At 51.1% G+C, this 25,867-nt stretch overlaps 1 protein-coding gene across 2 annotated transcripts in view; it reads left to right on the top strand.

The window, feature by feature from the left end:
• The first annotated feature begins 5,802 nt into the window (after window positions 1–5,802).
• Gad1 (glutamate decarboxylase 1) overlaps window positions 5,803–25,867 on the top strand; it is a 38,330-nt gene continuing 18,265 nt past the window's right edge. Inside the window, exons 1-6 of one of the 2 annotated variants that reach the window (XM_006972405.4) lie at window positions 5,803–5,953; window positions 7,423–7,565; window positions 10,730–10,792; window positions 15,846–16,004; window positions 17,187–17,429; window positions 22,413–22,503. In XM_006972405.4, coding sequence (XP_006972467.1) covers window positions 7,487–7,565; window positions 10,730–10,792; window positions 15,846–16,004; window positions 17,187–17,429; window positions 22,413–22,503 — 635 coding nt within the window. In that variant the 5' untranslated portion in view covers window positions 5,803–5,953; window positions 7,423–7,486. Of the gene's footprint in view, window positions 5,954–6,198; window positions 6,292–7,422; window positions 7,566–10,729; window positions 10,793–15,845; window positions 16,005–17,186; window positions 17,430–22,412; window positions 22,504–25,867 lie in introns of those variants that run through there. The other variant, XM_015987764.3, reaches the window with a different exon arrangement.

Here is a 25,867-nt window from a genome sequence, read left to right on the forward strand (position 1 = left end):
GTAGCCATGATACTGATGCATACATAGCACATCACCCCAAAACTCATGAGTTTGAAAATCAGTTTCATACCAACATCTAAACCAAATCACATGGCCAAACTCAACATGAAGGAGAGGGCAGAGAGGTGAGGAACTTTGAAGGCTCCTCCCACTCTGGGACTTACCTGTAGAGTTGAAATAAGTCTATAACCCCAGTAAGAAGATAATGATTCCCATTTAATCCTTACATTTACCAGCTGTTAAAATTTTTCAGTTCAGCAGAATGGTGGCGGCACACACCTTTAATCCCAGCACTCAGGAGACAGAGGCAGGCAGATCTCTGTGAGTTTGAGGCCAGCCTGGTCTACAGAGTGAATTCCAGGACAGCCAGGTCTACACAGAGAAACCCTGTCTTGAGGGGGGAAAGATGCTTAAATGGATCTAGAGGATCCCTGGCTCACCCCGTCAAAGAAAGCAGGACTACGGTCTTGCACCTGGAACTACGATGGATCTGCCCTCACTATGTGAGGAAAGCCTACAGCATGATCGGGGCAAGCCCACTGAACTGTTCAATATAATCCCTTCACATAAAATGGACTGACAGGGGCTGGAGAGATGGCTCAGTGGTTAAGTGCACTGACTGCTCTTCCAGAGGGACCTGGGTTCAATTCCCAGCACCCACATGGCATCTTACAACTGTCTAACTTCAGTTCCAAGGGACCCAGCACCCTCACACAGGCATACACAAGACAAACATCAATGCACGTAAAATGAAAGTAATTTAAAAATGAACTGACATGCTGTAGAATATTACTTTAATGTATGTTACTTTTGTTTACGTTGCATTTGTTTAACTCGGTGAAGCTGTGTTACTGTGCCTGTCTGAAACACCTGATGGGCTAATAAAGAATTGGCAATAGCAAGGCAGGAGAAAGGCTAGGCGGGGCTGGCATGCAGAGAGAATAAATAGGAGAAATCTGGGAGAAGAAGAGCAAGAGGGATGGAGGAGGACATCAGAGGCCAGCCACTCACCTACACAGCCAGACACAGAGTAAGAAGGAAAGAAAAGGTGTACAGGAACAGAGAAAGGTAAAAGTCCCAAGGCCAAAGATAGACGGCACAGTTTAAGTTAATAAAACCTGGCTAGAAACAGTCCAAACTATTCTGGGCATTGATAATTAATAAGCCTCTGTGTGTGATTTTTTTGGGGGGGAGCTGGGTGGCAGCCCCCCAAAATAGTAAAAAAACAAATAACACCACTGACAGCTTTGTGAGTTGGAATGAGTCCCCCCATTAAGGCTCCAGTTTTCTTTCCTTGAGTACTGGTCAATGCCTGGGAAGGAGCCAGACCTGACTCCACAAGATTAAGTAACCAGATTCTCCCTGACCAAATCAGAACACTCCAGAATCTTCTTAAAAACAGTACCAGACACGTAAGTCAGGAAATAGAGATTAAATACCTGGTATTTTAAACCGAAAAAGAGATGGATAAAAATATGACTTAGTTGTACTCTTTCCCTAATTCAGTTTTGCGATAGAATTCCCTCTGACACATCTGGATCCAGGTCTGTGAGCTCTGTGCTATCTTGCCGCAAAGCTGTTCCTAGCTTACAATCAAAGGATTCCTTAAGGCACCTTTGGGATACAGCGGCAAGGAAAAGAAACGGATGCCATGCTGCCTGTCCCCTTTCATCAAAGGGACACACGAGCCTGGGTGTTTGAGGTCACATCTGGGGCATTTCTCAGCGTTTAAAAAGGTTCTGTTTTGTAAAAAATAAAATAAAATAATAAACGGCGTAGGCATACGAAATGGAACCTGCCCGGCAGGCTTCCTTGAAGACCAGCTGTGTTTGTGTGTGTGTGAGGGGGGGCGGGGGTGCTGTTGTTCTCAGGAATTGTAATCTACCGCCCCCTGCTGGTCACTGCGTTCGTGCTCGGGGTGGCGAGAACTGGGCGTTTCTGGATGCACACAAAATGCAAATCTCCCTGCTCGGTTTGTGCCCGAGTGTTTTCAGCCGCCTCGGACTATCAAAGGGGAACAGTCACATGACAATTATCTGAAGACTCCAGCTCTCCACAAGAAACCATTGCGATTTCTAGACTCGGCCCAGCTGGAGCTCTTCCTCCCCGCCCCCCTTTAACCCTTCCACAGCCTGCCAGGGACCAGTGCAGTTCTCTGTTAGGATGGGGTGTGCGTTAGGGCCCTCCAAAGAAAGTCCAGAAAGAGTCAGGGATCGACCTTTAAAGTACGGACACAGAGCGAGGGGACCTGCGGTCCGACTTAAAACCGCCTCCCTCGTTCTCCTGGGAGACACGTTTAAACGCGAGCAAGGAGGCCATTTCTCCTTTTCCACTCTTACTCTTTTTTTAAAATCATAATTTAAATACTTCAAATAGACCCTTTATGACCCAGCTAAAATGAACCCAAAATCACGGCTCTAAATTGCCGTTCTTGGAAGCTAATTATGCGAAGTGCGTCAAAAGTCAGTTGACGTCTTATCTACTCACCTTGACAGAAAATATTTTAAGCAAAAGGGGTGAGGGGGGGCGGGGGACTCCCCGGAAGCGGGTTGGGGAACCTCTTTCCCAACGCTCCTCCCACCTGGTTTTTTTTTTTTTCTCCCCTTTCTGTAAAAAAGCCAGGGCCCCAAACGCGTTCTGAGTATCTTTAAATGTCCCGGGGAAAGGGCACTGTGGGCGGAGAATGTCAGTGTCTGTCACTGTTGACCTAGGGGACGTCGTCCTTGGTAGACAGAGTAAGGTGAGTAGCCTGCCGGCCACCCCCCACGCCCGGAGGAGGGAGAAAGAACGCAGCCGCCGAAGGCATTCCCTGCCCTTTTGAGCCTTAGAGCGTTGCTTTCCCATTTCTTCAAAGCGCTAATTCGTAGTTCAAAATACAAACGAAACAGCTGGCCGGACACCACACCCTTCCAGGCCACCCCTCACCACCGGTTCAAGTCCCTAGAGAGGAAGTCTTTTTTTTTTTTTTTTCATCCCCATTCTTCTAAGCATCACCCTCTGGGAGTATGAAGATAAAAAGAATGAAAACCACAAATAAAAATAGTCCAAATATTGTTTCTGAAAAGCCAAATGACAAGGACAGCTACCATCCGTCCAAATTCTTAGGAGGAGAAGGAGTGGGCGAAACGCTCCGCTGCACAATCCCCTGCCAGGCAAAATAAACAACAGTAACTTCCAGGAGCGAAGAAGGTGGGGCCCAGCCTGGGGCAGAGGCATGGGGTTGGCCGAGCACTTGCAGTGAATGAATACCCAGCCAAGCCCTGAACGAGTGGCGCTGTCCTCGGTGCTGAAGGCTGTTCCTCGCCTCAAAACTCGATGTACCAGTACTGAGCGGATTTCCGGGCCCTCTGTTTTTAATACCCCGCTGAGCCCGAGAGTCTTGAGTTGGAGCAGGAGAAAATCAGAGATCAACTCAATCGTGAGTCTCTCAGTCTACCTTTCCCCCTGGCTCACCGGGATACCACCTTCATGAGCGCAAAGATAATAGAACCCCAAAGGTCGCTAGCATCCGTTCAACTGATGACTACTGTTCATATGCTTTTAAACTCAAGACAAGCCTTCCTTCTCATCCTCCCCATCACAAAGGAGAGAGCAGAGGAAGAAGGGGGGACCACCTCGAAGATGGGCCCAGCCTGGTTTAATTTGCGATAACTATTGTTGTAAAATATTCTTTTGTTTCCAACATGGTTGTTTTTGCCAAAGCCCTACGAGTGAGCTCTTTTGAATTTTGTGGTCAAAGACAGACATGGTTGAAAATGTCTCCATCTGCGGCCACAGGTGAAGCGAAGGCATGTTCCTTTGCAGGGAGTCTTGGAGGAAGGGTAAGGGGACAGAGGGAGGCCGGCATCCCAGCAGAACTCTAGGTATTTAGGGTCAGGAGGATTGGTGGCTTCCTCCCTTTGGCCCAGGGGGTCTTGAGTGACTAAGCAGTGGCACCCAGCTTCCTAGCTGATGTCACTACATCTTTAACGAAGGCCAGAGAAGGGGGCGTGGAAGAAACTCCGAGTTCACCTCCTCGTAAACAGTTTCAAGATATTCCGAAAAGCCATGAAGTGCGCAGTTTGAAGGGACATTTCCCTCGTGAAACACACACACACACACACACACACACACACACACACACACACACACACACACACACACACCTACCTAACCGGGAGCTGTAACGCGGCGGGACTTCGGTTATGGCTCAGCCCACCCTTTGGGTGCTTTTTGTCTTTAAAAAGTGCGGGGGCTTTTTTTGTGAGGCGGAGAGAAAGCAGCCGTGTTTTCTTTGGTAGCAGGAGCAACGCGATTTCAGTCTCTTTTGTTGAACACACCATATCTTCCCAGTCCTGACTCTTCCAGCTCCCTCACGGAAATTTCGGTAATTTATACAATTTTTTTTTTAATGTTTCCGTTGCTTGGTGATGAAAATCGATAAGACAGTCACAGAAAAGAGACGGGTCTTGGGTAAACCATCGAGGACCCAGACGTGCGCGTAAATAAACCCTGCCTGCTGCACTGCAATGTGAAGGAAATCGCTATGAAAACGAGTAAAGCGATCAACGGAGTACTCCCCATCACCCGGACAGACCCAAAGATCAAGTTTGTTTTGCACCCCCCTCCCCAAAGAATAAGGAACGGAGGGAAAGAAAAGGTGGAGCCAGGAGGTAGCTGCAGGGAGGCGCGAAGAGGGCAGCGAGTGAAGAGCTGGGCGAGCATCTCCAGGTGTTGGCCGGGGCGCACCAGGGAAAACGCAGCCAGCGCAGGGTCCCTGGGCGTTTGGCGCCCTCTGGTGGAAGTTTTTCAGTTACCGCCTTTTCCTGCCGGGGTGGGGGTGCAGGGGGACTTCACCCCGCTCAGCAAGGTGCTTAAATACTGCTAAGAGAGAATCTTTAAACGCCGTGAAATTGAAAAGAAGTGAGGAGAGCGGGCCAAGGCGAGGAGTGTGCTCTGTCCTGCCTTCCCGGAGCCACCTCCACGCTCGAGTTCCCCAGGCGTGTGGAGTGGCACTCGTGCGTGTTATTAACCTTCAGACATGATCAATCACGAAGATTTCTTCTCCCTTCCTCAAGGGAGGCGCGGGGGGGGATGGCTCAGAGAAAGAGAGATGGGGTCCTTTTCCTCTGGTGGTACTAGGTAGCTGTGTTCGAAGGTGGTGATGCCTCTAACAGGGTGAAGAGGCTGGAGTGAGGAAACTCCATGGCCTGGGTGGTCTCCTTGTCTCTGTCTGTTTGCCTTTACAGCAACCCTGACTCAGTAGAGTGCCCCCCCCCCAGGACACCACCCATAGAAAACCCTGTGGAGGGTGGTGGATCCTGGGCCATCACAGGAAAGGGATTAAGGTGATGCTGGCCTCTTCTTAATCGCCGCTCATTTCTTAGCTCCAGCCGACCAGCATCAGCAAAGACACTAGTCTTCTCCAAGAGACGGGAAGGGGGGAGGGGGGGGAAAGAAGCGAGGAAGCACCCACTGAAACAGAATTCTTCGTAGGGATTATATTTTTCCCTGCTCTCACCCAACATTGCCTATCTCAAAAAAAAATTTTTTTTTAATAGAGCGTGCTGATTACATTCTGGATTACTCATAGGACTTCGTCCCCCCCCCCCCGATCGAAAACCCGTGAGCTGGATTTATGATCGCCCTGTAAAGCTCCGGAGGCGGTCAGACACCTGCAAAGGAGCCCCACCGCTCCGCGGACGAGCTGCCCCCGCGAGCAGCGGCCTCGTGATTCCCCCCGCCGAGCGGGTCCCCGCCTCCCTACTCCGCCCCCGCCTCCCCCAAGCCCAGCGGCCGCCTCTCCGGATCTCTGTCTTCTCCAGGCTCTCGCGTGCCGGACCAGCGATCGTGCAAGCGAGGAAGCAGCCCCGGGGTGACACCCGGCACGTACTCCTGTGGCTGAGCCGAGACAAGCCGGGGACGCTTCGCCGAGGAGCCGCGGGAGGGTCCAGCTCGCGATCGCCCAACCAAGGTGGGTAAATACGGGATCGCCGGGACTTGGCAGCGCCCAGCCTTGGTTATTCAACCCGGTCCTCCCAGCCTGCGGCTTCTTGTCAAGCCCTATCCCACCCCACCCCGACTCTGCGCCTGTCGCCCACCTTCCACAGCCTAGTGCTTCCCGCCAGTCCAGTCGCAGCTGTCTTTTGGCGTCCCCCGCCCCCCGGCCCTCCTCACTCTTGCAATCATTATCAGTGGTTTCTTCCGGAGGACACACGGGAGCCGAAGTGACACCAGAGCCATTTTCCCTTTGCGCTTCGGGGATCGGAGCTCGCGGCTCTCGGATCCGCGCCTGGGTAGCGGCGGCAGAAGGTGCGAGGAGAGATAACCTGTTACTTCCCCGGCACCCGCCTTCCACCGCCGCCCGCCGAGCTTCGAGAGCGCGCGCGCGGGGACAGATGCCCAGCCCGGGGGACGACGTGCAAGCGGCGGCTGGTGGGCTGCGCTCTGCGGGGTCTTAGATGTACCCAGATTAGCGCTCTCTCTCTCTCTCTCTCTCTCTCTCTCTCTCTCTCTCTCTCTCTCTCTCTCTCTCTCTCTCTCTCTCTCTCTCTCTCCTCTTCCCTCTCTCCTTTCTCTCCCTCTCTCCCACTCTCTGTCCGCAAGCAAGCACCAAGTAGAGCACTTAGCTCTATCCGAGGTGTCTAGCGCCCTGGGCGCAAGTTCGCCTCCCAGGTGACGGTCTCCTTTCTACCCTCCGCCACCTTCTCTGGCTCAGTGAGACGAACTCTGGGGACTAGGAAGAGTAGAAACAGGGAATCTGGGACTCAGCCTTGCCCTAGGCTTCGATATAGCTAGAAACGAGGTGGTTGTGACAAGAAGCCGACCAGCAAGGTTCCGACCCGCTGCCTTTTGGCTGTCTGGAGTGCAAGGTGACTGGTTCCTAGTGGGTCAAGTCCTAGGGGGAAAAATGAAAAAAACAAAAACAAAAACATGAATCCCTTTTCCCTCTCACCTTGTCTCACCAAAGTCCCTGTCCCCGGCGCTGTCAGCTTCCTTCTTTCCAAGGAATTAGCCAGACACAACAACGGGAACCAGACACCGAACCAGACGTACCCGCCCTGCGCGCCCTCCCCTTGTCTGCGGGTCCGCCAAGCTGCTGGGAGCCCAATGGGGTTTGTCTGGGCTTGGCTGGAATTCACTCGAAGAGTGCTCCTAGCCCTGTCCCCACCCCATCCCCCTGCGTCCTGCACCCGCCTCTGGAGCCCCTTAGCTCTCTGGGGTCACCCCGTTGAGCCTCCAGACTTGAGAGTCGCTCTGGGCTACTGTGCCTGCGCCCCAGTCTCGGAGCTAGCGAGCGCCTCCCCACCCCCTCCCACCAACCGCGCACCGGGACCTAGCCAGCTCGCTGCCCTTGGTCTCCCTTCTGTCTCCGAGACTTCTGTGACCCCGGCCGCTGGACCCAGAAGCTCTGCCCAGCACAGCTCTCCTTTCTATTTGCAGCCTGTTCCTGCGCCCAACACGCAGGGGACCCTTGAACAGTAGAGACCCCGGGACCACCGAGCTGATGGCATCTTCCACTCCTTCCTCTGCAACCTCCTCGAACGCGGGAGCGGATCCTAATACTACCAACCTGCGCCCTACAAGTAGGTCCTGCCCTAGTTTCCTATTAAATGGACTGCAGCGAGGGTGGGGGCGCTGGGACCGCGGGAGGCTGAGAAAGGAGAGGGTGGAAATGATGGAGGCTGGGAAACAAACGGGGCCCTATCCCAGGTTCCTGCTTAGAGGTCATTTGGCTGCCAGGGACATGAGGTTACCGAAGAGCGAGGACTTCACAGGGGCCCGGAGGGCTAGATCCTTAGGGTCTCAGCGGCGGGTAGCGGCGCGCAAGGCGTGGTGGTGGTGTTTTTTGTCTGCTGGGACAACAGGGGTCAGAACAGGGGGGCGGTGTGAGGAACCCGGAGTCCCAGAGAGAACAGGGTTTTTTTTGCTGTAGCTTTGAGCTAAGACCTGACCTCTTCCTCTCCTCTCCCTTCCCCCGCCCCCGGCGCTGTACTCACAGTCCATAATCAGGGGAAATTTCGACGTTAATTGCAGCTTTTAGAAAACTCAGGGTCCCTAATTGCTCCAAATTTGTGTCTAGCTATTGACGAGTGAGGGCGAAGCCAGGGGCGTGAAAGGTGCACAAAAACTGCTTGAGATTCAATTAATTACATCTTAGAGACAAAAAGGGCGAGGGGAGGGGTATTAGGCATCAGCCGGAGTGGCAAGATGTTGGGGGGCTAACTAGGAGGAGAAACGGCTTGCCAAGCTGGGAGGCAAAAGCACCCCTCTGCTTTCTCCTGCTGGAGAGACCTGCCAGCAGGTGACAAGTCTTGGAGAAATCAGGGAAAGGAGATGAAGGGGGGCATTTATGCTTCCTCACTCAATCTGTCTCTGAATCAGACTGACTTTCTGACTCCATATAGAGGAGCAGAGACGCGAGATTTGCTTGTCTTTTTTCCATATTGGGGTGAAGTCTTTCCCCACCCCTCTCCCACAAATCAATCAGCTCCAGACAGCTTTGGCCCCAGAATCTCTACAGGGAAGGAGCTGAGGGAGGTCCGGGTGGTCGACAGTGCGTTTTTGCTGCGTTTTTTTTTTTAAGCCTGTGAAAACAATTGTTCCCATCCACGCAAGCGGCAAGCAGAAGGCAGGAAAGCCCCCCCTACAGTCTCTTGGTGCAGACTCTGGGGCAGGAGGCCCTAATTCTTCAGGCCACTTTGCAGTTCCCTCAGCAGCCCCCTCTTCCTGCACGCAGGCAGGCTACAATTGCACACACAACAAAGCGGGGCTCCCGAGAATCGTCAGCGCCGGCGGCACGTGAGCCAGGCGTTGGCGGCGGCGGAGCCAGCGGTGGGAGCCGGCCTGGCAGAACTCGAGGCCTGCGCCCCTTTTGTCCCTTGCCCGGGCCTGCATAGATTGTTTTTCCAGTCCTCCCCACGGCGCACGCTTTCATTCCCTCTCCTGCAGGGTTGGGGGCAACCCTCCACACTAGGCACCCCTACCTGCATCCTACATCCCGCCAGATCGCCCTAGTCCTCAAATGTCCAGCCTCGGCAAAGGCGAGGCGATGGTCTGAGTCCACACGCGGCTTGGCGCCTCCGGAAACTACCTAAATGGAGGCCAGAGATCTAAGGACCCCCGCCGGGGAGAATGCCCTTCTCTAGGAACACCCTAACCTTAACTGGGGAGCCCGGGAGCGCGGACCCCACTCCCGGTCCACTTTTCGCCCTCCCCGGAAGACACACCCCCAGCTTGCTGCGGGTCTTAGCCTCGGCTGGACCCTCTGGAAGGCGTCCGTTCTGCTCCGGCACACACCTTACACACACACCTTGTTCCAGCAAGCAGGAGCTCTCGCGCCTATCAGAAAAGGTGTTCTCAACTCCTGCCCCAACAAAGGGGTTCTCATCTACCTCTCTCCCTTCCTGTTTTCTTGTTTTTAATAACGCCTAACTTGAGGGGGGGGGGATAAACAAACTGGAATGTTTCTGAAACGTCACCCTCAGGCCAAGTGACCTTGGGAAACTCTAACCTCTCTGACCTGAAATGTTTTTGTCACCCGAGTCTTAGACCCACACTCCTGAGGGTTTCGTGGGTTGTTTTGATGGTTCGATGAGACGGGCGGGCGTTTAAAGAGAAATCACAGATACGGGGAGGAAGTAGGGTGCTATTATGAGGGGTTTGCCATGGTTGCACCGATTTCCTGTCTGTCAGTGGAATTCCATCTGTGACATACTGTCTCACGACGTCAGGCCGTTTCTTCTCCCCGCTGGGGCTCTGTTGTGCCTGGGGTTTAATGGATGTCACTCTGCTTATCACAGCCAACACTCGTGCGCCGCTGGAGGAGTGGGCCCGGGTGGGGTGGGGGATGGGCGGCGCCTTGCTCCGAGGGAAGGGGAGGGGATTTCTCCTTGGGCCCACCCTGCACCAAGGCGTCTGGGGCAGGAGGCTGCCTCTTCGCATTCTTTGCTGGGAGTTAACACCTGAGCGCGGTTCAGACCCGGAGGAGAGGTGCACGCATCCGCCTGCTCCAGACTCCGGGAGTCGGAAGGAAGGGTTAATGAGGGGCAGGTTGCGAAGGGGGTTAGGGGTGGGCTGAGGGGACAGGGGACAGGAACGACTGGCCCTCCATTGTCTTCTCTACTCCTCAGTCTGACTGGAGCAGCCATGCGAGTCCGATCATCTAGTCAAATACTATTTTTCACCCAATTAATTCCTGAACTCTTCCGCGACCCCATTTCATGCCAGTTTATTTTAAGCTGCCACTCGGCTGGAGACCCGCCAAGAAATTATGAGACGTTTGGGTCCCAGATGCCTCTGTGTTCCCTGTCGGAGCTGCTGTGTGGTCCCCTTCAAGTCGGAGGACTGAGTCCTGGGGTTAGGCCTGGCGGGTGGGTGCTGAGCCACACGAGCGCCAGGGGTGTGTGTGTGTGTGTGTGTGTGTGTGTGTGTGTGTGTGTGTGTGTGTGTGTGTGTGTGTGTGTGTTTAGCGTCTGCCCTGGTGGAGACGCTTGTGGGTGGGGTCCATGAGCCTCACTTCTCTAAAACACAGTTCAGTACCTGAAGGCAGCAGCAGGCAGAAGCCTGATGAGAGCTGGGAGCTCTGTCTGTGAACCAAAGATGCAGGGAGCTGCTTGTTCTTCCAAAACAGAGCTTTTCGTGCGGTGCGCTGGAGAGGACCTCCACAGCCCGCGTCAAAACCATTGCCCTCTACCCGGTTCTCTCCGGCCTGCACCTGGCTAATTCTTTTCCCTGTCTCTGCCCCTAGCATATGATACTTGGTGTGGCGTAGCCCATGGATGCACCAGAAAACTGGGCCTGAAGATCTGTGGTAAGTGAACAGGCCCCTGGGGGAGGGGGGTCTCCTCAGAGTGGAGCGACAAACGTACCAGTGGGTTTGCAGGAGTGTCTGGCCGGTGGGGGACTCTGGCCCTTGGACCTGGTCTTCTGACTGCTTTACAGTCTCAGCGCCCAGTGGAGGCGGTCCTTTGGAGGCCCTGGCCCTGGGCGCGGGAGAGGTTTTTTTCTTTTGGAGACCCAATAACCAGAAAATGCTCAGATACGGGGACTCGTTTCACCCAATAAGGCCTTGGAAGAGAGGATACAGCACCCCCAAGCGGCAGCCAGGCTGTCCCCGCCGGCTGCGGGCTGCTTGGACTATTGCATTCTGCCCTCGAGTCTGTAAAAATTGCATAAAAATTGCCAACTGGTCTGATTTTCCGGCCAAGCAGACCAAAGGCGCAATGTTTATCAAGGCTGCTACTGACCCTCCGTGGTTGCCCAGTCCATCCTCTCTCCCCAGTTGAAAGTGACCTCCCCAGCTCGAGGGGTTTGCACCGACTTGTCACCGTGATTCAAATTTCGTTTCTGAGGCCTCGGGGGCCCAAGAAAGGAAAAGGATTGCTTGCAGCCCTGGGTGGCCTGTCTAGGGGAAGTGCGGGCAGTGTGGGCCGGACGGTTTGCCCGGCAGGTCTTCGACGGCCGCAGAAAGAAAGGAAGAGGGGGGGCAGGTGTGGGAGGGGAGCTTCAGGGAAGGAGAGGACGCTGGGGGGGGGGGCGGTTGTCTGGCACGATTTGCCAGCAGGGAAGGAAAACAGATCTGAGTGGGGGGGAGGAAAAGGAACGAGAGGGTCTGAAATGAAAACGCCCAAGGGTTGTAATTTTTTTTTTTAAAGAAAAAAAAAAAAAAACGAGATTTGTTCGAAGGGACACAGCTGAGTGGCTCCGGCTGAACAATGAGGAGTTGCTTTACTGACTACATTTCACCGTCTAAAATTCTCTAGCCTTATCGGACCAGAAAATACGGGTGTCCCCGGGCAGGGGGTGGAGAGGCGGGGGAAGATTAACGAGGGGCTTATTAAAGAGCCCGTCATCCGTCAGCTGCTGCGAGCGAGATAGCAGCCGAGCGGCTCCGCCCCCCAGCCTAGGGAGCTCAGGGACCCCGAGGGGAGTGGGTGCTGTCTAGGCCTGACCCTCCCGCCTCTCCAACTCCCCCTCCCTATGGGGAAGAGTGGTTATTTAGGGCCTTTGGACATCGGCGGCGACCTTCCACGTTTGGCCGCGCATCGTCCTCCTTGCATCTCTGGGGTGAAAACGAGCTCCGTTGAAAACGAGACCTAGCGCCTCGGTAGGAAAAGCCCAGCCCCGCGGCCTTAGGACCCGGCGGCTCGGAGATGAGACCCAGTCCCCACTACGCAAAAGTGGTGGGCAACACCAGAAGCGGTCTCTACGCTGGGGCAGTCAACAGCCCAGAGCTTTGTTCTATTAATAGCCCCTTCCCACTCCCACCCAGCCATTCCTGGCTTAATGGCCCGTTTCCCGCCTGGTCCCTTTTGGCGCCGTGGCTCTAGCCTTCTGCTGCCGTCACTGGCAACCCGGAGGCAAGCAGAACGGAAAAGACCCCTTGGGTCTGCCTGGGCCGTGTGATGCGCGTAGGGACGGGTTCCAGGTGAAGCCACTTTTTGTCTTAGGGCTCCCTGTGGGAGCTAGGGCATAAAGGCACGGTCTCTACCCTGCCTGCCGCCTCCTGCTCTTGCCACTGGTCCTTGGAAGATGAGGTGCAAGTGCTCCTGTTGGAGACAGGCCTGATGTCCTGAAAGGGAAAGAGGCCAGGATAAAGTTGGGGCTTGACTGAGACCTGAGTCCAGGCTCTAAGTTGTTATTCTTGTCTCCTCTGAAAACCGATGCCACCAAGGAGAGGTTTGGGGCATGGCGGGTAGGGACTGTCATCCTTAAAGAGATTCCTCTCTGTACACACACACCACACACACACACACACACACACACACACACACACACACACACACACACACACTTTGGGAGAAGTTGCAGCCTGAGTGAGAGACAGATGGGCGCAGAGGACAGTGCTGTGGGAAAAATCACCCTTTACTAAAATGCTGTGCCTTTGGAGGCCTCAGGACTTCCCACCAGGCCTGTCACTGAGAGAACACAAAAACAGTGTAAGGACTCAGTTCGTTCACTGACTTCGGGTCAACTCTTTGCATTTTAAGCTAGCGGAAGTAGAGTGCACTCGGTCAGCTGGTGTTGACCCCGAATCCACAGCCCCCACTCCAGCCGGTTCCCAGACTCCCTTCATCCCACACCTTTTCACACCTGGAGGTTTGCACCCTCTTGACCTAACACCAACAGACAGCCAAAGATCTAATAGTCTCTTTGTACCTTCAAACCATCACCCTGGATGGTCCCCTCAGCGGCTGCATGCTTTGCTAAGATTCAGCTCTCACCCACACCCCCACACCCCACCATGCCCCCCCTCCTTCTTATTCCAGGGAAGGAATCTGCAAGGCTGGCCACAGTGTCCCTAGTCATACCCTCAGCTCTAGAGGCAGAACCCCTGGGAGAGTAATCAGATGGAAGAAACCCAAGGTCCTGCCAAGAGCTGGAGGGTGGCTGCAGGCATGGAGGGGTGACCTAGATAGGCTTAGGCAAGCAAGCCTAAGCTCCGGCTCTGCCCGTCCCCAGGGCGCCCATCACTTGTCTCTGGAGAGGTCCAAAGCTTGCTGCCCAGACAGTCCCTCCACCCATGTTTTAAGTTTTTAACCAATAGCCTGTTTTAAAGAGATACCTCCAGCACCCCATATCTCTGGTTTCTTGTGAACACTGTAGAAGATCTGCTAAGATGTCGTGTGCCCAGAAAGATCAAAAAGGCGCTCCTTTCCCCAAGTGGCTTGGTGCTGGTTTTCAGCATCCCCTGTGCCAGTGACCATGTGTCTTTATGCCACACAGCCAGCTTGGAGTTTCCCTTGCAAGCAACCATCTGGAGCCTGGTGCTCCCTGTTTCTACACAGCTCACTGGGGCCCTGGCCATTGAGTTGGGGGATGAGAATGCAGAACACACACAAGGCCAGAGGGGGGAGTCCTCTCAGGATGCTGCTCATCTTCAGCTGAGGGTGGGTGGACGGCCATCTATAACTTGAACCAACCAAGGGTGAGTAGCTCTCTCCCTGCTCCAGCTACTCACAGGCCAGCACTATGTGGTGACTGGGGAACAGAGCAAGAGAGAATATAGGGTGCTTCTGGCAGTTTCAGGGACCCCTAGCCAGGACCTCTTATTAGACCATTGTTAAAGCATTCACCTCAGGATCGTCCTCCACTTAATTTCATCCTCCATCTTATATCATCCTCCACCACACCATTCCTGGAGAAGCAAGTAGATCCTCGCAGAGCCTCTCTGAGCCAAGAGGAGCTTGAACCAGATGATAGAGACTACAGAGTGGGCCTCAGACGGGCAGGACCGCCCTTGATTGAGCCACGTGGATTTGGTTTCAGACATACTCTATAACAGTTGTTCTTGACAACAGGAAACCATGCCAGAAAACAGGACCCTACAGCCCTCTAGTGAAAGAGCGCTGCCTCCTGGCTCTGAACTCTTAATTATGTCTCAAGGATCTCGGTTTCTGCCAAGACAGCTTTGAGAGCAGGGTACAGCGCTTGATCGGGGTGGGGGGGGGCATGCTCCAGGTTGGCAGGCACTCCAGTCTGTTGGGTTCAACCCCGCTCCCTGGAGTGCTGCTGGGGGTATTTGCACTGTGTACCATGGGTAGGTGGGTTTTCTTCTCCTTCTTAGGGGAAGTGATGGGGTGCTGTGAACCCCAGCCTGAGTTCAGAGTTCATTTCAGTATGCTTCTTGGATAGCTTCCTGTCAGTACTGTAACAGGGGCAGGGGGCTGCTGCCAGACTGAAGCTTCTGGAGGATGGGAGCTTGGTCTCACGTCATCTGTCTCATTCCAAATAAATAACAAGCTGCTCTTCCACAAGCGGCCCATAAGTACTTAGAGTTAGCTAAGCCTTTGTCAAGGCTGGAAGACATTCAGGCTTTCTTGTCTTGTCTCTAATACTTTTATCAGTGGAGGCCGGTGGTTCAGGAAAGGCTGATCTGCATATTTGAGTCAAAAGTATCATACCTATATTTACCTGCTGCCAGAAAACCACATCTTCCTTAACTTCCAGGACCTTATCTTTCCTCCTGCTGCCCTCACCCTCCTCCCTCTGCTGCCCTCACCCTCCTCCCTCTGCTGCCCTCACTCTCCTCCCTCCGCTGCCCTCACCCTCCTCCCTCCGCTGCCCTCACCCTCCTCCCTCCGCTGCCCTCTCCCTTCCGTCTTCTGTTGGTCTTCACCCTCCTCTCTCTGCTGCCCTCACCCTCCTCCCTCCGCTGCCCTCACCCTCCTCCCTCTGCTGCCCTCACCCTCCTCCCTCTGCTGCCCTCACCCTCCTCCCTCCGCTGCCCTCTCCCTTCCGTCTTCTGTTGGTCTTCACCCTCCTCCCTCTGCTGTCCTTGCCCTCCTCCCTCCGATGCCCTCACCCTCCTCCCTCTGCTGCTCCAACCAGCTCCCTCTGCTGCCCTCACCCTCCTCCCTCTGCTGTCCTTGCCCTCCTCCCTCCGATGCCCTCACCCTCCTCCCTCTGCTGCCCTCTCCCTTCCGTCTTCTGTTGGTCTTCACCCTGCTCCCTCAGCTGTCATCCCACTGCTTTCACAGCCCACACACCCAGTGTGGTCAGCATCCTCTCTGGGTCCCTTCCTTCCAAACCCCGTCCTGGGGCGGTTTACTGGAGTGGAAGCTGTCCTTTCAACTTAATTCAGTTTGTTGTCACGTTCAGAGAGGAGGAGATGGGGCTCACTTGCTGTTCTTCTCTCTTGCATGACTGGGTCGGTGCCACTGATGCCACTTGACACAGCCCCTCCCCGCCTGAAGGCAAGCAGTGCAGAGTCACAGAGTCACCGTATATAAGCCACAGACACTCAGTGGCTTCTCTTCTCGGCAAAAGCGAGAGCCCTGCTCGGAGGGTTAGCTGGGTCGGGCGGCCGGCCTTTGGTAGCTGGGTAGTTCCTAGTCTCTCTGACCTACCTTCTTGTGCTTTAGGCTTCTTGCAAAGGACCAATAGCCTGGAAGAGAAGAGTCGCCTTGTGAGCGCCTTCAGGGAGAGGCAGTCCTCCAAGAACCTGCTTTCCTGTGAAAACAGTGACCAGGGTGCCCGCTTCAGGCGCACAGAGACCGACTTCTCCAACCTGTTTGCTCAAGGTGGTCCCTCCACAGCCCCACCTAGCTGTGCCTCATTTGAGGGTCCTGATTCCCGCCCCCCTGAAATTTTACTTCTTTCATTACTCTATGAACCCTCACAAAACCATTTTTCTGACCTTTGTGGTGGGACAGACCCCCTCCTTCCCTATTGTCCAGGTCCCTGCTGTTTTGAAAGGTAGGTGAGGGAAGTCGGTGAATCATTCAGTTCTAAAGACACTCCCAGAGACAAACAGGGACTCACAGAATCTCAGAGCCTAAAGGCATCTTACCATCAGAAAACTGAATGATTCTCTTAATAGCATTTATCCTCCAAGATTACCGACTGCCAAACACCCAACCCGCTCTGTGGGAAGCTGTGTATCTGGGCCTCATGACCAAAGACGGGAGACTCATTTTCCCTCCAAAGGTCTTTTGTTAGGTCCTGCTGCCTCTGAAATGAAGGCCTTGGGAGGTGCTTTACCAGGTCCTCCTCAGAAGCTCATAGGTACTCTTCCCTTCCCTCAGCTCCCACAGACCCACAGAAGCCACAGCTTCATTAAACCTCTTGAGACAGCCATGCTGTGGCTGGCCACACAAGCTGCCCTTGTGCTAGCCTGGAAACTTCACGCAGGGGCCCCAATGGCTCTTCCTTTTCCTGCTCACCCCTCTTTCTAACCCTGTAGAGCTGAGAGCCCAAGTCATCTCCAGATACCTAAAAAAAAAAATCCAGTCCCCAAAGGATGACACCAACAGAAAGACAATGGTCCCCTCCGTCACCTTCTAGAGCCCATATTCACAGCAGCCCCACCTTCTGCTACCCACAGATCAAGCAAATCATTAATACGAACCAGATGCACAGGGACACCTGGTCCCGGGGAGGCTAACAGAAGTACTTTACATCGTGTTCCTCCCAGGTGTCCATTCAGCAGATGGACAGCTGCCAGGGTCAGCCGCTCAAGGTTTCTCTAAGCACGCCGCTCCTCCCCCATATGAGCGATCCTGACTATCTGGAAGTGTGCAAAGCGCTCAGAATGCATCAAATGTTTTTGTGTGGGCAGAAGGGCATCCTTCTGGGGACTGGGTATCCAAAGATGGGTGCAGATCCATGTCCTAGAAAGCAACTGAGCCCCTCTAGAGGCTGACCCGCGAAACACAGGTGTGAGGGAGGTGGTACTCACTCTCTGGCTTCCCTTCTTTGCCTAGATCTGCTTCCAGCTAAGAATGGGGAGGAACAAACAGTGCAGTTCCTGCTGGAGGTGGTGGACATCCTCCTCAACTACGTCCGCAAGACTTTTGACCGCTCCACCAAGGTGCTGGACTTCCACCACCCACACCAGTTGCTGGAAGGCATGGAGGGCTTTAATCTGGAGCTGTCCGACCACCCTGAGTCTCTGGAGCAGATCCTGGTCGATTGCAGAGACACTCTAAAGTACGGGGTTCGTACAGGTAAGCGGAAGGACGGGTTGACCATTCATCTCACCAAGCTGGTCAGGAGCACAGCCAGATCATGTTGAAGAGGTTCTGTCCTGGTGAGGGAGGGCACCAGGCACTCAATGACCACAAGGTCATCCTGAGCCACAATGGATGCAGCAGCAGCCCTGGCAAAAGCTCATCATTTCTTTTAAAACTAAAAAACAGTACAGATATATAGTAATAGGTCATTTTATTGTTTGTTTGTTGTTTGTTTTTGTTTAAGGCTGTTCATAACCTAAAAAGAACTTTTTTTCTTAGCTCTACCTCATTCTGGGGACTCCTACCTCCCTTACCTGTCACTTGCACTGGGGAACTGGCCCGTTTCCCTCTCTTTTGCTGTCAGTTTCTTTCTAAGGGTTGTTGTTACAAACTATCGAAAACAGTGAGGATTGATTCTTTCACAGTTTTGGAGGCCAAGCCTTCAAAATCAAGGTGTCAGCAGAGCCGTGCTTCCTTGGAAGGCTCTCAGAAAAGACGCCTCACTGTGGCCTCTGCCTCCCTCCACATGGCCTGTCCCCTGTGGGTGTTGGTCATGGTCTCTCTTCACAAAAAGACACCCCTCCTTCGGGTTAAGAACCACCCCAATGCAGAGTGGCCTGTCTAATTCGTTTGCACCTGCAAACACCCTATTACCAAGTAGAGTCATAGTCACGGGAACAAGGGATGGGGCCTTGAATTCATCTTTTTGAGGAATACAGTTCAATCCAGAACACTGAAAAGAACACACACACCCCGTCTCCCTCCCTCCTGCCCTCCCTCCCTCTCCCTCTCTCCCCCACTTATTCCAAATGAGTCACCAAGTCCTGTTTCCTACTTAGAGATGTCCTTTCGACCCTCTTCCCCTTTCCTAAGTCCTCTCTAATCAGCAGACCTGGCTCAAGTGGTTACTTCTCAATCACCCCAAGTTCAAAGACGCTTTAAACCTCTGCATGAGCTGTTTCTTAGCAGTGACATAAAGAACAGTTTCTCCACTGGGCGACTCTCTTCCCCTCCCAGCCTGGCTCTACTGAGACCTTAGGCAGACCGATCTTCGATCTTCGGGGATTTGGGGTACTAGAAACCAGTTGCCCTCACAGGGGGAAGCCTTGGGGTGAGGAATGGCATGATGTGCTTTCTGCTTCTTTCTCTCTCTACCTTTGTTTCTCCTCATCTAAACCCCTGGAAGTTAGGCTGAAGGTCAAGATCAGAGAGGCTGGTGGCGATGAAGCTGAGTAAGATGACCGGACGTCGGAAACAAACTGTGCTAATGAACTAATGAGGCTAATCAGAGAAGCTGTTTAAATAAGGAATTCCAAGCAGCTTTTGAGGCCAGCCAACCCCACTGGCCTGAGTATAGTCTCATTTTATAATTTCTGGATAGACCGGACTCAATCCCATGCACCAAGTCTGTGTCGTTTTTGAAGAAAGCACTTCTCGGTTCAGCTCCCCTAGCATCCCCTCAGTCTGATGGCTAGCTCACTCCTGAGGAGAAGTGCTGTTCCACTGGCTTAGAGGAGAATCAGAATTCCCTGTTTCAGCTTGACGTGCTGTGGCCAGTGCTTATGGCTCATCAGTTTGCTCTATACACTTTCTTCGTGTTAAGGAATCATCTATCTATCTACCTATCTGTTATCTATCTATCCATCCATTAAGGCCCAAAATGTCTCCCAAAGAAAACACAGAATTGTGTCATGATAGCATCTCACCCCTGTGGTCAGAGAAAGCATATCATTAGCTCATTGTATGAATCCACTGAGATGTTTAGTCTGCGGCCATCCACTTCTGACTGGGACAGCAGCTTCCAGGGGCAGACATTTGCATTTATAGAGTACATAATCTTCTATACTGCGTGGAACTTTCTGCTGCCCTTCACAGGGTTGGTGCTGGCTAAAGGACACCATTGCTGCTGTATCAATACTCAGCTCCTGGTTGCTGGCCTATAACTTTGAGTGTACCTTCAAATGATAGGCTAACCCCCTGACACACATGGAAACCATTCTGAAGGGTATTCGTGCCAAAATAATGAAGTGGGTTTTAGTAATGAAGCATACTGCTTCAGGTACAGTCTTAAGAAGGGACACGGTGGCATCTGACACTGTTCTACGAATTAACAAAGGAGCAGCACATGATTTTCCATGAACTGACGCAGGGACAGGCAGCCTTCAATCAGAGCAGCCACTTATGGATGGCTGGCTGGTTCTTTTTTTAACTTCTCATTATGGAAATTTTGAACTTATACCAGAGTAGAATTGAATAATGAACCCCTGCACCCAACACCCAGCTTTAACTATCCCCAGCTCCTGCTGACGTCACTTCACCCTGACCCCTTTTCTGCACTGTATGGAAGCAAGTCCCCAACAGAATATTATTGCATCAACACCTATCCGCACCTTCAAGAATTTCTTTTAAAAACCATGTCAGTGTTCCAGCTGCAAAAACAAAACAACAAAAAAAAACCCACTTACGATCCTTAATGCTATGAAATATTCAATTGCTTCATGAATATAGAAGGGCTTTTGTTACAGGATGTTTCGGTTCTCTCGAATCCGGATCCAGTTAGGTCCCCACACACTGCAGTTCCCACGTCCTATGCAGTAGATTTCTTCCTTCAGCTTTCTTCTTTGCAGTTTATTTGTTGGAAAACCTCGATTTAAAATGACTTTCTCGCCTTACTTGAAATTAATGCCTGCATTACTCAGTGTCCTGTCATAATGAAAATCAAAATCTGGGGTTGGACCTGGCGTGTGCCTATAAGCCAATACTTAAAAGGTAAAGTTAAAAAGCCCCGGGTCTGAGAACTGGGCTATGTAACAACACCTATCTACAAAGTAACAGACAGAGCAAGAGATGAGAAGGGAGGAAGTAAGAGAAGCAGGAACTGATCCTAAACGAGGCCGCTGTCCTTAGAAACTGTTGGTGGAACCTGTGAGAGGATCCTAGAGGCAGAGGTGCAGCCATGATCTGATAAAGGGTGTTGAGGGACCTTTGCAGCTTATCTCAGTGGACAGACTGTTTCACTTTGGCTTAGTCTCTGTCTTGTGTTCTTCTGCCATACTGTGTGGTTTTGATGCCGTATCAAACACAGTGATTGAGTTTATTTATAATCCAGTACTAGCTCAGGATGAAAGAATTGTTTTCTAAAGTTTTCAAGTGAACAGCACATATACTTCAGTGGATTTCAACTGAAGTATTTCTTTAAAATGTTTTTATTATTTGACAATGTGTCTTAATTACAACCACCCCAACTCCCCCATCCCACTCTCCCTGCCTCCCCTAAAAGTCTCACTCCTACTTCAAGTTGTCTTTTTATTTATTTCATTTTATTTTGGTTTTTTTTTTTTTTCAAGACAGGGTTTCTCTGTGTAGTCTTTGCTGTCCTGGAACTCTCTCTATAGAACTGGCTGACCTCAAATTCACAGAAATCCGCCTGCCACTGCCTCCCCAAGTGCTAGGATTAAAGGTGTGTGCCACCACCACCCAGCATCTATTTCTTTTTTATAATCTGCTGAGTCCAGTTAGTGTTGCCTGAATGTGCCCAGGTATGGGGCCTTCCACCTGACGGCGGCCATGTTCCTGAAGAAAAATGACCCGTCCTCTCCCAGGACATTGAGGGGAGAGCGGGTTCTCGGGGAGGAGCCTTAGACCAGGAACACTCAGCCACTAGATCTCTGACAGTTATTCACAGACCAGGCAGTTCCCACTGGGAACACAGCAGTCAGCAAATCTCCCCAACACTGTCCGCTGTCACTCCCATTCCCAGGATAGTCTGTTGTGGTGACTCCTTCATGACAGCTGAGCCAAGCCTGCTGATGTGGACTTGAGTTCTGGGGGAACATCAAGTTAGCAAAAACTTGGCAGTGGTCATATGTTTGCTGAGGGCAAAGGCAGCGGAGGCACACTCTGGGCTGCCTGGGACTTTTGAATCACAGAATGTGTTTCTGTGCTCAGGAACTGAGTGAGGACCGATCTGCCTACTCACAGGGGGATGCTGGGTCAGCTCAGCTCTTCATCAGTTTAGCTCCATTCCTTTAATGGGCACCTGACTTTAGATGGGCAAAGAACAGTGAAGCTTGGCATCACATTTGTCCCAGAGACTGGCGGGCGGGCGGGCGGGCAGTCTCTGCATCAGGTCTGACTTGAAACTCGCCTCCTCCCAGGCTTGATTTGATCCACTCTGAGGCCCAGAGCCCCCTCTCCATTAGCCAGTCTCAACATACATGGAAGTTAAGATCCTTGGGATAGTGAATTAAAAGTTGCCACAGATATGAAAAGAATAAGAACTGCCACATCCCTCACTAGGTAGTTAAGAAAGGATCTTCATTTGTAATCCAGGCTGGCCTTGAACTCACAATCCTCTTGCCTCTGACCCCCAAGTGCTGAGATCACAGGTGTGCATCGCCACACAGGGCATTACTGCATCCCTTCTCGTCATTGAAGAAATAAGTGTGACAGAAGAGCTCAGCTGAAAGCCAACAAATAAGGATTGGAAAGCACAATTCATTTCATGAGTCTCGATTTGGGGGTGTGTGTTTTCTATTTTATTAATTTGTGTGTATGGGTATTTTGCCTGCATATAGTACACTGTATACGCATGCCTGTGTACCATGTGCATGCAGTGTTCACAGAGGCCAGGAGAGAGCATCAGATCACCTGGGATTGGAGTTACAGATGGTTTCAAGCCACCATGTGGGTGCTAGGGATTAAACGTGGGTCCTCTGGAAGAGCAGCCAATGTTCTTAACCACTGAGCCATCATCCCAGACCCCCCAAAATTTCAATTTTTAATTTAAAAACATGATGCCTTAGAAACATAGACATCTGAGGGTATCATGGGTGCTAATTTCTCCTTCTCCAGTACCGTTGGAGAACTCTAGCAGACCATAGGATGGAGTTTACATCCATGTGGTCCAGCCCTTTTGCTCTGACCATAGATTAAAAAATCTGGCTTTGCCTTAATGCTTTCCTGTTGCCATTCTAGGTCATCCTCGATTTTTCAACCAGCTCTCTACTGGTTTGGATATCATTGGTTTAGCCGGCGAATGGCTGACATCAACCGCCAATACCAATATGTGAGTCCCGTGTATTCTTTTCCTATAAGCATACATGATGCATATGGCTTGTTAGAAAGTTCAGCTCTGACGGCTCTGTTCTCTTACAGTTCTTTCTTCTCATAAAATCTTTTAGATTTTTCACAAAGTAAAAAACTATTCTCGAATAATGCAATAAGAGCATGCTTGTGAGAAATGATTTGCTTTGAATGTCTATGTGAACTTGCATTAACAGACTGTTTCTCTGAATGTACATCTTAAAAGGTCATGCTTTGGGCTATGATTTTAGTTTCCTTTTCCACCCAAGCACATTGGTACTTACCACTTAGGCTGTATTTCCTCTATAATTAAGCTACTATTAACCACCAATCAGTTTAATCAACCTATTGATTAACTAAAAATTCCACAACAACATTCATCTACTGCAGCTAAGCATGTTTTCATTTCAGAATAACTGGTGGTTTGTGCTGAGTTTAACACTTGGAAACCTCAGCTTCTTATGTAGACAACACTTTCATTTAGTTCTGCAACCTTTCAAATTTATATGAAACTTATTTCAAGATTTTAAAGGTGTAAGTACAGCCTGGGTAGTCTCATCACTCAGCCCCAAATTTCCTGTACACATGTACACAAAATGCCCTGTACCTTCGGGGGTAAGAATGTGTTACAAGATATGGAGGTCACCATAGCATAAGGATGATTATCTTCTCCCTCAACACTAATGACAGTGTTTTACCGCTATCGATTTCATCCAGACAGTGCCATAGCTTTCAATTAAAGTATCCAAAGGAAATTAATGAAGCAAATTTATTACAATAATTTAATAATAACTACAAAAGAACCTCAGGAGTGTCTGTCACTGCTGCAGTGTTGAGAAGTTATTTGTTTGTTATTTGTGAGTTACTCTGTGGCACTGGGGATCGAACCCAGGCCTATGGCATGCTAAGCATGCATTCTACTATCAGGCTTCAGCCCCTGACTCACTTTTTAAGTTGGTTGCAAAGTAGATGGATTCTGAAAAATGAACTTAGGTGAATGGGTGGGATTGTGAGAAGCGCCACTTGACAGGAGACAGAACACTGCTTATTAAAGCGCGGCAATCTGTTTCTCTTAAACCAGCTACCAAACCAAAAGGGCAGCTTTAAACTACGGATTGCTCATGCACATCCCAAGGCTGCCTAATGCTGTGATTCCAAATACTAAAATTGCACGCAGAAATTCAGACAAAAATTTAAAAGCAAATAGGGCAAGTGGAGCCTTTTATGGTAAAAGGCATAAGAATTGAACTGATTGGGAAATGAAAGTGGCTTCACACTCCCGGCTCAAGAGTCACGACATCTTCACGGCGTGAATTCAGGTCAGAGATGCAACTGCCTCCCGTAACTCCCTCAAACATACAGCCCTCCTCCACCGTCCTTGCTCTATTATGGTTTGTAGAATAAAATAGTTATCAACAAGCACAAACATCATAACATACTAATTATAACTAGAAGCAAATACACTAATGCTTAATTGTAGCATCTAACGGGAAGGAACAACTTAAATTAGAAAACGCATTGTTTGTTTTAACCCAGCAATTTAGGAAGTAAGTGAGAAAAGCAGAGAGAAGGGTGTGTATGCATCTGGGCTGAGGGGTGTGGCTCAGGGGTAGATCACTTACTAGGCCATAGGTTTGATCTTCCCTGACCCCCGAAAAGGTACATGTTCAGCTTGGCCCAAATGTCCGTAGTGATATGGACACTGCATTCATCAGTCTTTAAATATGTGTTCTATAGTCCTCTGGCTGTAGCTTCTAATATATGTGTAGTCAATATCAAGGTAAATAAAGAGTTCACTCCTTTGAACCATTTATAATTAAATCCTCTCTTAAAAGCTTTTCTTGGCCGGGCGGTGGTGGCGCACGCCTTTAATCCCAGCACTCGGGAGGCAGAGCCAGGTGGATCTCTGTGAGTTCGAGGCCAGCCTGGTCTACCAAGTGAGTTCCAGGAAAGGCGCAAAGCTACACAGAGAAACCCTGTCTCGAAAAACCAAAAAAAAAAAAAAAAAAGCTTTTCTTGAACCAGAAAACTCTCATGGATTCTTTTTTTTTTTTTCCCTCTTCTGGTCTATATTCATAAAATCAAAGTCCTTGACTCTTCCCTTAGCTCAGCTCAGCCATGAAACACTAAAATATGTCCCAGCCATCTGAGGTCAAGGCCAAGCCAGCTAAATGACACATAGTAATTGCCTCTCCACTGAACAGGAGGTATTTGTAAAATATGATTCGATTCCAACAGATCGATAGAGAAGGTTATTTAAAATAGTGAAAGAGTTCCTGTCAGCTCTGGGGACAGGCATTGTGTAAGGAAGTGATAACTGTTCTCTCGGCAGTCTCCTCAGCCAGGTGCCCTGGAAGATCATGACATGTGGCAGAATCGCAGGCATGCAGGTACATTTGCTCCCTGTGACAATTCCTTCCACAGCTGGGAACGCTGTTCCAAATAAGCCTGAGAGAGACTGGCAGGAGAGCTTTATTCTGGCCAATTGTGATTTAATTACTGATATGCTCATACTCCCCCCCCCCCCCCGCCCCCCTCCATTGAGTTTGGGTAGCCCTGGTAAAAGTGTAATTACTGCCTTCTGGAAAGTCCTTTCCAAGAATGATCCGATATCCCCATTCAGATGGACGTGCCGGGCATCTGACTGATTAGCAAAGAAAGAACATTCATGTCCATGGTTTCATACCAGTGTGTGTACAGCTCTGGGACCTATTCTCCTAGGCAAGGATCGATGAGGACACAACAAAACCTTTGGGAATGTGCAGCTGTTCTTGGCGTATCACCCTCTTCTCTTTCAAAGCAAGTCCACCAAGAACAACTGTGCAGGTCGTATAAGCAACAGCACGTGGTGTAATATGTAACTGTGAGAGCAAGATCTGCCTCACTTCTTTGCCGTGAGCTTGAGGGTCTCGGGCATCTATTGCTTTGTTTTCACGGAAGTTGCACCGGAGAAATTTCCCGTGGAGTTATCAGTCACCATACACTGAGGGCAAGCTGTTAGAGCAGACCCTGCAACAAGCCGTCCCCATTTGTCATCAAGAAAAGCAACGGCATAAAGGACTGGGATTTCTGACCCTGAACCGACAACCAAGATCGCACACAAATCAAAGTGTTCCTCTGCGTTTCTATCTTTCAGTCAGGAAAAGCAGGGGCAGTCATGTCTTCCCTACAGAGTGGTTCTGAGGACTTACCAATGACCCAGTCCTAAGTGCCTACAGCATACAAGATGCCCACACCCCCAGGATAGGTAGGCACACACAGCCTCCTGGCTCTAGTTTCTAACTCTTGCCATCTCTGGACAAAAGAACACCTCCCTAAGCAACCTCCCCTTAAGTGCCTTGCTTATG

Source organism: Peromyscus maniculatus, chromosome 4 (genome assembly GCF_049852395.1).
Source record: "Peromyscus maniculatus bairdii isolate BWxNUB_F1_BW_parent chromosome 4, HU_Pman_BW_mat_3.1, whole genome shotgun sequence".
NCBI lineage: Eukaryota > Metazoa > Chordata > Mammalia > Rodentia > Cricetidae > Peromyscus > Peromyscus maniculatus.